The sequence below is a fragment of the Macaca mulatta genome, chromosome 9 (genome assembly GCF_049350105.2).
Source record: "Macaca mulatta isolate MMU2019108-1 chromosome 9, T2T-MMU8v2.0, whole genome shotgun sequence".
NCBI lineage: Eukaryota > Metazoa > Chordata > Mammalia > Primates > Cercopithecidae > Macaca > Macaca mulatta.
Window position 1 is genome coordinate 38,479,865 of NC_133414.1, and position 14,263 is coordinate 38,494,127.

Genomic DNA, 14,263 nt, shown 5'->3' on the forward strand with positions numbered 1-14,263 from the left:
CTTGCTCTGAGTAGCAAGAGGAGAGGCCATTCTTGGGAAAAATGTGGAAGAGGAGCAATTGGGTAGAAGGTTGCAGTGGAAAAGGGTCAGGGGAAAGGATTATGTTGATCTTACTTCTGAGTGTGTTTTGAGCCAGAGGTGAAGAAGGAAGGGGCAACACAATAGAAATTATAGAAGGAAGATATTACCACTAAACAAAGAGAAAGGAAAGAGTGGGGAAAAGAAGTTTAACAGGTGTTGAATGGGAAGAATCAAGAGCACAAGTCTAGAGATTATTTTTACTAAAGAGAAGAGATTGTGAGGCAGGAAGCAGGGGACAAGGGAGAAGCCAGCTAGATTATTTTGGATTTTCTATGAAGGAAAATTGAGTGAACTCATTTCAGAAGCATTTAGAATATTTTTACTGTAGAATGTTAGAGTGTTGGTGCACCGGAGACGACTGGAATCATGAGGGTTAGTAGAATTGGACTAAACCTCAGTGTCTCATTAATTTTCTTTATTAATATGAGATGTCATATATATATATGTATATATTTTGTTGATATTTGCAATTTGAATAAGAGATGCTTGAATGTAAGAACCTTGGCTTGGCTTTATTTTTAAGGAAGCAAATTGTGTTGGTAAAATTGCCATTTTATAGAAATTCATTAGAGAATAACATGATACACCAAACCAGACTAATTTAAGAAACCATAAAATTCTGAATTTATGACTTGAATACTTAAGTTATTGTTATTCATAGGTATTATGCTGATTTTTACATAGAAAATGTTATTAATATTTAACAAGTCTGTTGCAAATAAATTAAAAACAAATATATCAATATTGAAAGCTTATTAAATTTGCTATTCTTGATGAGGTTTGTACATTTTCCTCCATGAGTGGATCAAGAAATACTGAGATGGCTAAGCTATAAATTACAAAAATGTTGGCATACTATTATACCATATGGGTATGAAAATCAATGAATATTTATATTTAGTATTATGCCATAAGTATATATCCAAGCTGATTAATTCATAACATTTTCACTGCTGAGATGTTAATTCTACATTCAGCTGAACTCTCATTCAAACTGTGTACTTTCTCAATGACAGGGCATATTAAAGAACATGATGAATGTTTGTAATGTAATGATATAAATTATTACTATTACTATTATTATTATTTTTGAGATGGAGTCTTGCTCTGTTGCCCAGGCTGGAGTGCAGTGGCTGGATCTAGGCTCACTGCAAGCTCTGCCTCCCGGGTTTACGCCATTCTCCTGCCTCAGCCTCCCGAGGAGCTGGGACTACAGGCGCCCGCCACCTCGCGCAGCTAGTTTTTTGTATTTTTTGGTAGAGACGGGGTTTCACCGGGTTAGCCAGGGTGGTCTCGATCTCCTGACCTCGTGATCCTCCCACCTCGCCCTCCCAAAGTGCTGGGATTACAGGCTTGAGCCACCGCGCCCGGCGATATAAATTATTATAATGTATTGCATTAAAGACACCTGGTGTAGCATTCAACGTTCAGTCTTTGCATTTATTTTCTCAGTGTCATGATTTGCTCCTCTGATTCAAGATCACTTCTCTCCCCATCACTGAGCATATGCATATTGGTATTACACTTTTTGCAAAAATCATACATAAATGGTTGTACAATGTTCTTGTCATTCTATAGCAACTTTTTATTTTTTGTTCAGCGATTAGCTCATTTTTTCATTTATTTTAAGATTTTAGGCTGTGCGCGTTGGCTGACGCCTGTAATCCCAGCACATTGGGAGGCTGAGGTGGGCGGATCACGAGGTCAGGAGATCGAGACCATCCTGGCTAACATGGTGAAACCCCGTCTCTAGTAAAAATACAAAAAATTAGCCGGGCGTGGTGGTGGGCGCCTGTAGTCCCAACCATTCGGGAGGCTGAGGCAGGAGAATGGCGTGAACCCAGGAGGCATGGCTTGCAGTGAGCCCAGACTGCAGCACTGCACTCCAGCCTGGGCCACAGGGCAAGACTCCATCTAAAAAAAAAGAAAAAAAATTCATAGTGTGCATTTTTACTTTGCACCACATTTAATTAGACTCTCTTCATGGTGACTAAAAAGCAACGTAAATATAATTACAGGTGTTAACAAGCCTTTGTTAAAGTGTATGTCCTACTTCATGCTATATTAGAAATTAAAAGTGAAGTACTCAAAATACAAGTATGCACAGACATGCATTTCAATAGCCATTATAAATGTGGCTCACTAATCTTTAGAGCTATGCCATGTGACCTGTCCTGACTCTAAAAACTCCAGTGTACCGCTTTACAAAAATAAAAGTAACAAAAAAATAACTAAGGTAGTATTTCCCTACCTGGTTCCTCTGCATGGATTTTGAACTTCAGGGATTATCAGATCATGATTTAGAACCAGTTTTCAACCATACATGGGATTCTTAAGTGCCAAGTGATAAATGGTTCCTTGATGATGAGATAGCCCTTAATGTTTCATCTCTTTGTGTTTTGCTTTTTTATCTTGTGTTAGAAAGTTTAAAGCCAGCTATTGTCTTTATAAGGGAAAATATTTTGGTTACATATTCATTTCCTGTCTCATGACACTCTGCTTTCTTTGCACTTAGTGAGGATGTACATTTATCAAATTTTTACCTAAAACAAGCAGATGAATTAATGGTATCATTTCTTATATATGAATTTCTAAGATTTCTTCACTGCTTCAGAAGTAAATTTTAAAGATATTAATGAATCGAGAAGGACCTTCTCATTGTAATTAAAGCAGGTTTTTATTTAAAGTGTATTGAATACAATTTTAAGCACTTTTTTTCTAAAACACATACATGCAATATGGTCATGCATATTTAGCCTTCAAATGGGTAGACATAAATTTTGTGTGTTTTAGAGAGTTTATATCCCTGAAGTGTCTTAATTATTGATCAATTATCTCTCAATGAAAACCACATATGTAGTTGGTATTTCTAAATGTACTAAAGTGTGTCATACTGAAAAAATAAAAAAGTAGAGAAAAATGAGAGATTAAACATGTTTTATTCATATTATTTGATGAAATGAGATATATTTCTATATCAAAGAGATGTCTGCTTTTTCTTGAAGCTAAGTTTTTTATAAGAATTTTTTCATAACAGTAGTTTAACAACTCACATGGTAGAACAGATAGAATTAGTTTTAGAAACAAAACAATTGTAATATTCATTCCTTGAACACTAAAACTGTTATTTTCAATAACCATTATTCTAACATTGAAATACACAGGTTAATGATATGTAAAAAGCCTCTGGAAATTTACTTCTGGTTTTTGATACTTTCATATTAGAATTCTTTTTTTTTTCTTTTATTGAGACAGTGTCTTGCTCTGTCATACAGGCTGGCGTGCCATGTCACGATCTTGGCCCAGTGCAACCTCTGCCACCTGGGTTCAAGTGATTCTCGTACCTCAGACTCCCATGTAGCTGGGAATACAGGCATGTGCCACCATACCTGGCTGATTTTTGTATTTTTAGTGGAGACTGGGTTTTGCTATTTTGTCCAGGCTGGTTTAGAACTCCTGGCCTCAAGAGATCCGCCCTCCTTAGCCTTACAAAGTGCTGGAGTTACAGGCATGAGCCACTGCACCTGGCCTGTATTGGTTTGTTAATGGGTGTGCTTAAACCTTTTTGTATAAGTGGATCAGGAAATTTTAAGAGAACTAAGCTAGAGAACCCCATCAATGTAAAAATACTTGTATTTCACAGAGGTACAAAAATGAATATGTTTATTAACTTTTATTCTATAAGTAGATATTCTGACAAATTTAGAACATTCTCTGTAATGATAAGTAAATTGTACTTTTGAACTCTCATCACAGCTTTGCAATTCCTAAATTACAGGACAAATTGAAAAACATAATAGCTACATGTAGTATATTGACATAAGTGATTCTGATGTGTTTCCTTAACAATATAATATTGCATTCTACCATTATCTTGGGTATTTATTTTTGTTGGGGGGTGGTGGGGGCATGACTTGGTCATCTTATTGAATACAACTTCTTTCCTTATACAGCAGCTTACTCTTACTTCTATTAGGATTTTTGTGCTATAGTTATTGTCACTTTAAATATATTTTCACTGTTGAAATCTTCACAGCATGTTTGGTGAAATCTATTTTTGAAATTTTCTTAGGTATATTTCTGTCAAGTAGGCATGTTAACAAATACAATCACCCAAAAGAACCCAAAACTTAGTGTAATCCCTTTTGAATCCAAGCATGAGGATTCATCTTCATATTCACACTGTATGAATGTTTGGTAGGCTTTGACAGGCTTGCATATAATCAATTATATACTTCCCTTTTCTTTTAGAGTCTTCTCATAAAGATGGTCTTCTGAAGGTAATACCTTTTATATTTTTATCTTGAGTATTAACTACATATTTTATGAAGTATACATTATATATTAATTATTTTGTTTCCAAACCCATTTAGCCTACTTGTGGAATGAAAGTTTCTATTCCAAATAAAGCCTTAGAAGTGAAGGATATACAAACATTCAAAGCAGGTAAATTTTGTAATTTTAATTTTACTCTGGAAAGAAGAATATTAAAATATTTGAAATGCTGAGAGCCTTTTTATTCCCAATGTTGTTTTCTTTTCAAAATTTGATGGGAAAATTTGATACAAATAATGCCAATGTTAGTATTTATGTTTGAAAAAATGCCATTTACAAGCATAAGATTTAGAGATTAAAAAAAAAAAATCCGCTTTACTTCATGTGGTTCTACTTTAATGTCCTGATAGTATAAAGTTTCCAACTTGCAATTTCTGTATGTGCTTGGTTTCAAGGCAGGTGAAATTTGAGACTGTCAAATATTTGCAGTGGTTCAAATACTGACTGGAATTCTGGTAATTACCTAGAGGAAAATTTCACTTGCTGACATGACAGCTGTGAGTGTTGTCACTCTGAGAATCTAAAGAAAATCAGTTTTTTTTTTAAATTAGCTGACTGAATGTGTGTGTGAGTGTGACTTATAATATTAAAAAGTAAATCAAGCAATCATTCCTTGATGACTCTTTGCTACACAGTGTTTTAGAAGAGTGACTCCAAAGCATTTGGCCTTGGTGTCTTTTTATGCTACTGTAATTAATTGCCTAGAGGTACAAAACAGCCTGAATTAGTTTTTTGTTGTCATTTCCATACATGTTTAAAACATTTTACAACAGGCTGTGCACGGTGGCACATGCCTGTAATCCTAGCATTTTGGGAGACCAAGGCAGGCAAGTAACTTAAGGTCAGGAGTCTCAGACCAGCCTGGTCAACATAGTGAATCCCCATCTCTACTAACAATAACAAAAAATAGGCCGGGCGCGGTGGCTCAAGCCTGTAATCCCAGCACTTTGGGAGGCCGAGACGGGCGGATCACGAGGTCAGGAGATCGAGACCATCCTGGCTAACACGGTGAAACTCCGTCTCTACTAAAAAATACAAAAAAAACTAGCCGGGCGAAGTGGCGGGCGCCTGTGGTCCCAGCTACTCGGGAGGCTGAGGCAGGAGAATGGCGTGAACCCGGGAGGCGGAGCTTGCAGTGAGCGGAGATCTGGCCACCGCACTCCAGCCTGGGCGGCAGAGCCAGACTCCGTCTCAAAAAAAAAAAAAAAAAAAAAAAAAATAACAAAAAATAGCCAGTTGTGGTGGTGGGTGCCTGTAATCTCAGCTACTCTGGAGGCTGAGGCAGGAGAATCGCTTGAACCTAGGAGGCAGAAGTTACAGTGAGCTGAGGTTGTGCCACTTTAGCCTGAGTGACAGAGTGAGATTCCATCTCAAAAAACAAACAAAAAAACAAAAATTCTCAACATATGTGTGCGGTTATAGACTGTACATATTATATTGGAACTTCCTTTTTTGTTTACTTATCATATATTTTAGTTGTACTTAATACAATTAGCTCCACTTTGATTTAAGGCCTCATAGTTTGTCATTTTAACTCTGAAAGTATTTAATTAGGCTGTCTTTCATAGCCACTAAAAGTCAACATTAAATGACAGCTTGTATCAGAGAGCTTTTATTGAAGTGGGAGTATTTACTGCTTCAATTAATGTTAAAAATTAAAGTGAAAATATTTAACATACAGGAATACATTTTAAATATTTATCTTTTTGGAGACAGAGTTTCACTCTTTCGCTCCTGCTGGAGTGCAATGGCGTGATCTGAGCTCACTACCACCTCTGCCTCCCAGACTCAAGTATTTCTCCTGAATCAACATCCCAAGTACAAATACTCATTTGTACCAGTCACTAGAAAAGCAAATGTGATTAGTGTGATTAGCTTAAAATCATTTCTTGTTTTGTAGATGAGATGGGAGTAATGGGATAATAAATATATAAATTAACTTGTGTTTCTGTAGCAAGAAAGAATAAATAATGGTTATGTGTAGGAAGCCAGCAATGTTTTCTGCAGGGATTCATTGGAATTGTTTGAGCAGCAGTGTCCCAAGATTAGATTAAAGTATTAGGGCATACTGGTCATGGTACAAACCAGAGATTTGCAAACTTCTCCTGTAAAGGGCCAAACAGGAAATATGTTAGGTGATGTGGTCTCTATCACAGCTTTCCAACTCTGCCGTTGTAGCATGAAAGCAGTCATAGATAGTGTGTGAGGAAATAGGCATGATTGTACTCCAATAAAACTTTGTCTAAAAACCATTTGGTGAGCTGAATTTGGAATTCCATAACTATGGGTTATGGAATACAACAGTTTGCATTAGGTCCCTTAATTGAGCCTGCGATACCGAGGCTCCACTAACTTTAAGCAGCTTTTTCAATACTTTTATATACTGTTTCTGCTGATAATTGTTGTCCCATGATGAAACTGTAGCCTGAACAATTCTCCCGGAACTTGGAAATCCCGAGTGGGCACCAATGACTTACTGACTCACTTACTGCGCAGTCCTTTTCACCTTCATTTTTGAGTGGTCCGTCGTGATCCTTTTGCAGCATTCATCTTGCGGGGCACCACCTGCGGGTTCCATCCTGTGGAACCTGACGTAGCAAGGGATGAGAGACGTACACTGAAATAGATATTTTGCCTGTCAGTGCGGCTCAGGGGCTTTGCTGCCTGAGTCTGCATTCTTGGCTGGATGAGGTGGCAGAGTTCGCATTATTTAGTACAGAGTAAATGACAAAGATCTCGAATAAACACCACTAGAGTGTAATTAACATTGCTGACCCCCAGTACAGAGCAATCATGCACCCTCGGATGATCAAAGTTTGGTCTTAGGACCACGTGAGTAAACAAGCTATTTGGATAAACTCTGCCACATTCCCTAGATGTTTGTTATATTGCTATCAACTCAAAGTAAAGAGGATTAGGCTACTTTCAGCCAAATCATTTACTGAAGCTATGCAACCCCACCGGCCTTCCAAGAAGGTTCGTGTCTATTTTCTATAACTATCTTTATAATTTTTCTAACCACTTTGTCTGATCCCCTACAGGTAGGGTTTCTTTTTCCCTGTGAAAGCCATCAGTTAAGGGGCCATGTCTAACTAGGAAATATAAATATAAAATAAATAAGTTTGTATTTCCAGTGGGAATGGAAAGATAAAGCAAATGCAGAAAAGAGGTACAGTTAATATGATTTACTGATTATTGAGTTTAAAAAGCTAGGGGAGAGAAAAAATCTCAGGTCATTCATAAGTTTCCACGTGGGGAATGCTCATGGGGAAGGAGTCAGAAATTGTCAGGTCAACAGAAAAGTGCAAACAATCATGGGACAGACCAACAATTTTCTTCACATATTGAGTTCAATGAAACATTTATGTGGGATATTTTCAGTAGGTAATTGGATTATTATAGGTATTTCTAGCTGGAGATAGAACTCTGGTTGGAGATGAAGGCTTAGAATAATTTTATTATAATTTTTAGACAAAGCCATAGATCTCAATGAGTATATCCATGATGCAGAAGATGTAGAATAAGAGGAAAGCTATTGACAAAACCCTGGAAATATCAACATTTTACAGAGTCAAAGGACTTCGTAAAGGAGACTGAACAGTGGCTAATGAAAAGTAGGAGAGGAGTGAGAGAAAATGATGTGGCAAATTTCTTTTAAATGTGAGAATTTCAAGCAGTGAGATTACTGAAAAGTCAATTGGAGTTAACTTACAAGTTCTGCAGTGATAATCTGTTCAAAAGAATTATTTTAGAGTTGTTAGGTACACTGTTGATGTGGTTAATATTTCTGGTGTCCAAGAAGAAATCTCCCAAGATCCTACCTAATGCTTTGCAACTGAAGCAGTCAACATACCCAGGGTCTGGAAAATTGTCTAGACTGGGGAGTATGCGTGCCAGCATTTTTCCAGAATTGTCAAAACCTAAGGGTCTTGTATAAGGAAAAGTGCTGTCTTTTTTATGTGCCTCTTGTGGAGAGTGGAGATCTGTATTCTCTTTCTCTCTCTCTCTCTCTCTCTCACACACACACACACACACACAGACATACACACGTACAGTAATCAGCCTTATCCACGGGGAGTATTTTCTAAGACACCCACTGGATGTCTGAAACTGTGGATAGTATGGAACCCTATACATCCATGTTTTTTTAAATATGTGCATATTTATGATAAAGTTTAATTCATAAATTAGGCACAGTGAGAGATTAACAATAAGTCATAATAAAACAATAACAACATATTGTATTCAAAGTTAGGTGAATGTGGTCTCTCAAAGTGTCTTGTATTGTACTCACCCTTCTTGTTCGTGTGATGATTGTGAAATGATATAATGCCTGTGTGATGAGATGAAGTCAGGTGAATGAGGTAGGAGTTGTCATGTGGTGTTAGGCTACTAATTATTTCTGGCTATCTGACTATACATCAGAAGGAGGATCATCTGCTTCACGTGACCCTGGATCATTGAGCCATGATAATGTTGATGGTTGGGATTTTGATGACAGACTATTTTGATGACTAATGGGCAGTTAGCTTATACAAAGGGATGATTCATGACCTGGGTGAGATGGAACAGCATGTCTTAATATTTCATCATACTCCTTAGAATGACACCTTATTTAGAACTTATGATTTATATATTTCTGGAATTCCTCATTTAATATTTTTGGACTATGGTTGACCATGAGTAACTGAAATTACAGAAATCAAAACCATGGATATTATATTTTGAAATATATGTTTGGTCTTCCACACTGTTTGTGGCATACAACTCATAAAATGTTTAGAATCTCCAAAGTGATGTCTTTGTATGCTAATAATTGAGTGATAACTGACAGTCCCTAGATAGCTTCAGGATAGGAGCTGGTCACAAAAAAGAACAAGGCATGATTAGGGTGTTGGGACTTTGAGCTCCACCCCTCAACCTCCTAGAGGTGAGATGAGTTGAAGGTTATATCGATTACCAGTGGCCACAGATTTTTTCATTCATGCCTATGTAGTAAAGCTGTTTAAGAACCCAGAAGGACTGGGATCAGAGACCTTCCAGAAAGCTGAATGTATGGAAGTGTTTGGAGGCAGATGTGCCCTGGGAGGGCATGGAAGCTCCATGCTCCTTCTCCTATAACTTGCCGTATGCATCTCTTCATGTGTCTCCTTTATAATACCCTTTATAATAAACTGGTAAGTATGTTTCCTTTAGGATTTGGGGCACTCTAGCATGTCTAATCCAACCCAAAGATGAAGTTGTGAGGACCCCGACATGAAACCAGACGGTTAGATGTTTCAGAGATCCAGATTTGCAACTGGTGTGGGAGGGCAGTCTTGTGAGACTGAGCCCTCAGACTATGGGATCTGAGACTCTTTCTAGATAGACAGTGTTGGAATTAAATAGGGGACAACCAGCTGGTTTCTGATACAGAATTGGTTGCTTATTTATTGGTGGAGAAAATCCTCCAACATTTGGTCACAGATGTCTTCTGTTTTAATGATGGTGGTGTGAGAACAGAGGGAAATCACGTTGTGTGTCTTTCTACACATAGAGCAGATAAAGAGAGACTACTGTATACTCTGTTATAACTGCTCCAAGTTCATTTATCAAGAAATTATACTTTCTAAGGTTGATACTGTCTGCTTATACTAATTCTGCTAATAATACAGTTTTCTGTCAGTCTTAAAGGGTTCTGTTTGGATTATGACTCTTTGTACACTGTAGTTCACTTGCAGATATCAAATTGTGATAAATTCTGTTTTTCCTTGCATTTGAGATCTATAAAAGAGGGGAAATAAACATTCTTAATGCATTAATTTCATAATAGTATACTTAATAATAATTTCACTATAGTCTCGATGTATGGTCCCAAATAAATGCTTTATAATAAATCATCTGAGTCTTTGTAACAAAGCATTGGAGTATTATGCTTTTTAAACCAAGACCTGAATTATGCATGAAAGTGTGCATGATTCTTTTAAACTAAGTTGAAGACTCGTGATGTCTCCCAGGCTGCTTTCAGACTCCTGAGCTCCTCAGATGATCCTCCTGCCTCACCTTCAAAGTAGCTGGGATTATAGACATGTGCCATCATGCCCTCTTATGTTTTTAATATTCTGTATCTTTTATTTATCTTTGTTGATTTAATGTATTTACTTTTTTCTTTAATAGTGGATGTGAGTTCTGTAGAGTCTACATTCAGGTAAGACTTTGCTGTTTTTAAAATGTATATGTTAACTCAGAAAATACAGAGAAAAGAGACCACTATCTGTCGAGTATTCTACTCTAGGCTAGACAACGTATTATGTGCTTAATATTTATCATCTCACGTAGTCATCACACAGCTTTGGAAAACATCTGTGCTACTGTCACCTACTTTGTATTAATGAGGCAAATGTGGTTCAGAGAGGTTGATTAATTAGCCTATGATTTCATAGCTAAAAAGTAGCTGACCCTTAAGTTTGCCATCAGCCTACCTTGCTCCCAAATCCCTTCTCTTCCCTCTCGGCATAGATTGATGGAGACCTATGTATCACTAGGATCAAGGTATAGGTCCAGATGGGATCAATTCACAAAGTCACATTTTGTTATACGTTAACTCATTTTAGAGATTTCCCTTAAAACACTGGTTAATCCAAGACTTTGTTTTAACATGTTTAACAGTTAGAGTGGTAACCAGTACCTTGATTTATCATCAAAGTTTTTAGAGCAGATCTGACTTAGCTGTGGTGACAAGACATAGGTTTTTGTTTCATAAGCGAGACCAGGTAAATCCTATAGATGAATTATTTTACTCTTATTGGAGAATATCTACATAGAAATATGTTAATCATATTTAGAGGCTATTTCTTATAGATTTCTCGGTTTACTGACTTCCCAGCTTAGTTTTTCTTCAAAGCAGTACCCTGCCTAGTTGCATGCACTCTTCTTTTTTTTGCTAGAGTCTTTTTTTCTTCTTCCATGACTTTTCTATGATCTTTTCCTGATTACTTTCTTCTCTGCTTTCCTTGGTGTTCTTTTCTTCTATTATTTTATTGCTTTCTACCAGCCCCATTTTTCTATAGGTAAAATTAAAAGTACATGGAATTTTAGGATTTTAAGGACTCTTGGAGACTAATCAAAATACTTTCATATTTCAACCTGTATTTAATATCCTGGAAAAATGGTTGTTCAGATGGAGAGTCTGAAACTCAAAGTGACCTATTTAAATATAGGAGGTAACAAGTAATATTTAAACTCATTTCAAAGCCCATTACTCTTGTTTTTATATCACCATGTAAGTGAGTGTTTGAATAATAGAAAGGAAGAGGAAATGGGTCGAATTAAACAAATTGAAAAGGATAAGAATGGAATTAGCTGGAGAACCCAGTGGAAGTAGGTAACAAGGGAATTAGCAGGGAAAGGCCAAGTCTGAAGAGAAATAATCCCAGGATTGGTAGGAGTAAGGGTTTTACCAAAGAGATCAGAGTGTTGGATCTTATGACAAGTTTGATGAAGATAAATTAGAACAAACACAGTAGACATTGGGAGTTATCTAGAAAGGCATATTAAATATGGTACAAAAGAAGTCCTGAATAGGTCACTGCTTTTTTGCTTGTTTAATTGGGAGAATGGACAAGCTTCAAGGTTTCTATGGAAAGATTTAAAAAAAAAATGAACCACTGGGAAAAGTCTCTAAAATCAGATAGAAATGTGCTATTCTGTTCTTTCACCCCAAATCTTACTGGAGAGGCTTAGAGCCCCTTGAGTGCTAGGAGATTGAAGGTTGCTGAATTACATAGATCTGTGGCCCAAGGCAGGTGTCCCCTTCCCTTTGCCTCTTTTTCCAAGCCTCTGATGTTGTAACCATGTACATGTAAAGCAGGGGTAAGATTGGCTATCAAATAAGTCATGGAGCTTCAGTTGGGTTTTTGATAACATGCTTATGCTGGAGGTGAATGACTAACTGAGTCTCCATTTAGTTGTTTTCCAGGAATAGGTAAATTCAGAACTTCTTGGTTGGTCATTGAGTTTATCTTTTCATGTATACACAGAAAGAAAGATCTGGAAGTGGGTGCCACTATATATAGTGAAAGTGTCTTTCACTTCCACATCTTTCTTCTGCAGGGCTTCATGGCGGTCTCCAACCTTTAAATATTCAGCTCATCAAAGCACAGATAGTAATCTTTAAATACAATATTTAAAGGTTGGAGACTGCCATGAAGCTCTGCAGAAGAAAGATGTGGAAGTGAGACACTTTCACTAGATATAGTGGCTCCCACTTCCAGATCTTTCTCTCTGTGTATATACGGTACTTAGAGAAATCCAATTATCAGGACTCAGTTTTTCTAGCAGTCTCTCTCCTTGGGAATAAGTACAAAGATTTTTAAGGTTTTGCTAGTTGATGTAGCCCTGAACAGGGAAGGACAAGTATAAAATAAGTAGTTAGATTTTATTATTTTTAAAGTTTCAATTTTTGTTGAGAAAAATATTCCCAATAAGAAATATACATTTGTGATTTGACATTTGTAGGTTCAGCTTTTCAACATTTCAAATATTTCAGGGCACCCTCTGTAGTGTTTTAGGGTGAAGGAAAGCAACAGAGTCTTCTTAAGTGGTTTTTATGCTGAGAAACAATGTCATTTTCCTGTGACACAGATTAGTCTTTAAATCAGAGGTAGAGAGTGGATAAAGGACAAGGTAACTGTATCTTTCTTCCTCATTTTAGGTTACCAAGTTTGTTCCAATTTAGATATCAAAAGTTATGTCAGCCATTAAATACATTTTCAGTTCATCACTGAGGACAGTTTGTGAGGACGAGTTATTCTCAGGGTATGCCAATTATATTGGCTGTCACTATTTTTTATGAAGCTAAGAGTGAGTGTTCTTTGGATGTTATAGGTTCGGGAGGTAGAGTCAAAAATATGTAACTAAGATATTTTTTAAAAACAGAGGGCATATTTTAATTATACCAAGAAACATGATTTAATATACTGAGGACTGATCTTTCCCCAGATTTTGTTTTTTTCTTCTCATTTTTTTGGAGTGAGCACCAAAATATGAACTAGCAGATTTCCTTTTTAAATATATGAATTTGCTCCTTTATGTTGTATCTTTTTTCTCTAAAGTCCTTTTGGCAAACCGACTACTGAAAATTCACAGCCTACAAAACTTGAGGAAGACTTTAGTCTTGCTACCAAGGTAAAATGGTCTTTTGTGAAGTTGATTTTCTCAGTTGGAATCTAGTTCTGTATAGTATTTACTTTTCATGTTTTGCAGTGCTGTAAGTATCATTATTTCATGTTGGCAATATAAAGTTGGTCAGATAAAAATATTTTATAGAAATATGAGTAGTTGATTTAAACAGTTTTTTTTTTTTTTTTTTACGTTAGTAAATAACAAATGTTTGGTAAATACTTTGAGGGTGTGAGGGCCATAAAAAGAAAGGGCTGGAGAATATATAGTGACAGGAGCACTATATTAGAAAAAACTTTTCCACAGTAGAGAACATATAAAATCTGGTAAATTTTTATTTGGATAAGTGTACTTACTGTGAGTGTTAAAATTATCCTATTGTAACTTAAAAAAAAACTCATGCTTAAATTTATCTTTAATGGATCAAGTTACTTATTATAGTAATCAAGGAATTTCTCTGATACTGTTCAGTTCCAAAACTGTGCCATATAACATATAGGATTTTTACACCTACTATTTTGATATCACGTAGTTTTTAGGAGAGAGCTTTGTCTCAGTTTGTCTTCTTGGTTCTTTAAATACACCAAAATAATATTAGAAGTTGTGAAAATTTATTTGGGCATGGTGGTGCATGCCTGTAGTTCCAGCTACCAAGGAGGCTGATGCAGGAGGATTTCTTGAGCCCAAG

At 36.4% G+C, this 14,263-nt stretch overlaps 1 protein-coding gene across 1 annotated transcript in view; it reads left to right on the forward strand.

Annotated features, from left to right (window-relative positions):
* LOC106996402 (ankyrin repeat domain-containing protein 30B) overlaps positions 1 to 14,263 on the forward strand; it is a 127,039-nt gene that overhangs the window by 68,835 nt on the left and 43,941 nt on the right. Inside the window, exons 34-37 of the mRNA XM_077947952.1 lie at positions 4,333 to 4,361; positions 4,455 to 4,527; positions 10,573 to 10,603; positions 13,509 to 13,581. Of these exons, the coding sequence (XP_077804078.1) occupies positions 4,333 to 4,361; positions 4,455 to 4,527; positions 10,573 to 10,603; positions 13,509 to 13,581 (206 nt within the window). The remainder of the gene's footprint in view (positions 1 to 4,332; positions 4,362 to 4,454; positions 4,528 to 10,572; positions 10,604 to 13,508; positions 13,582 to 14,263) is intronic.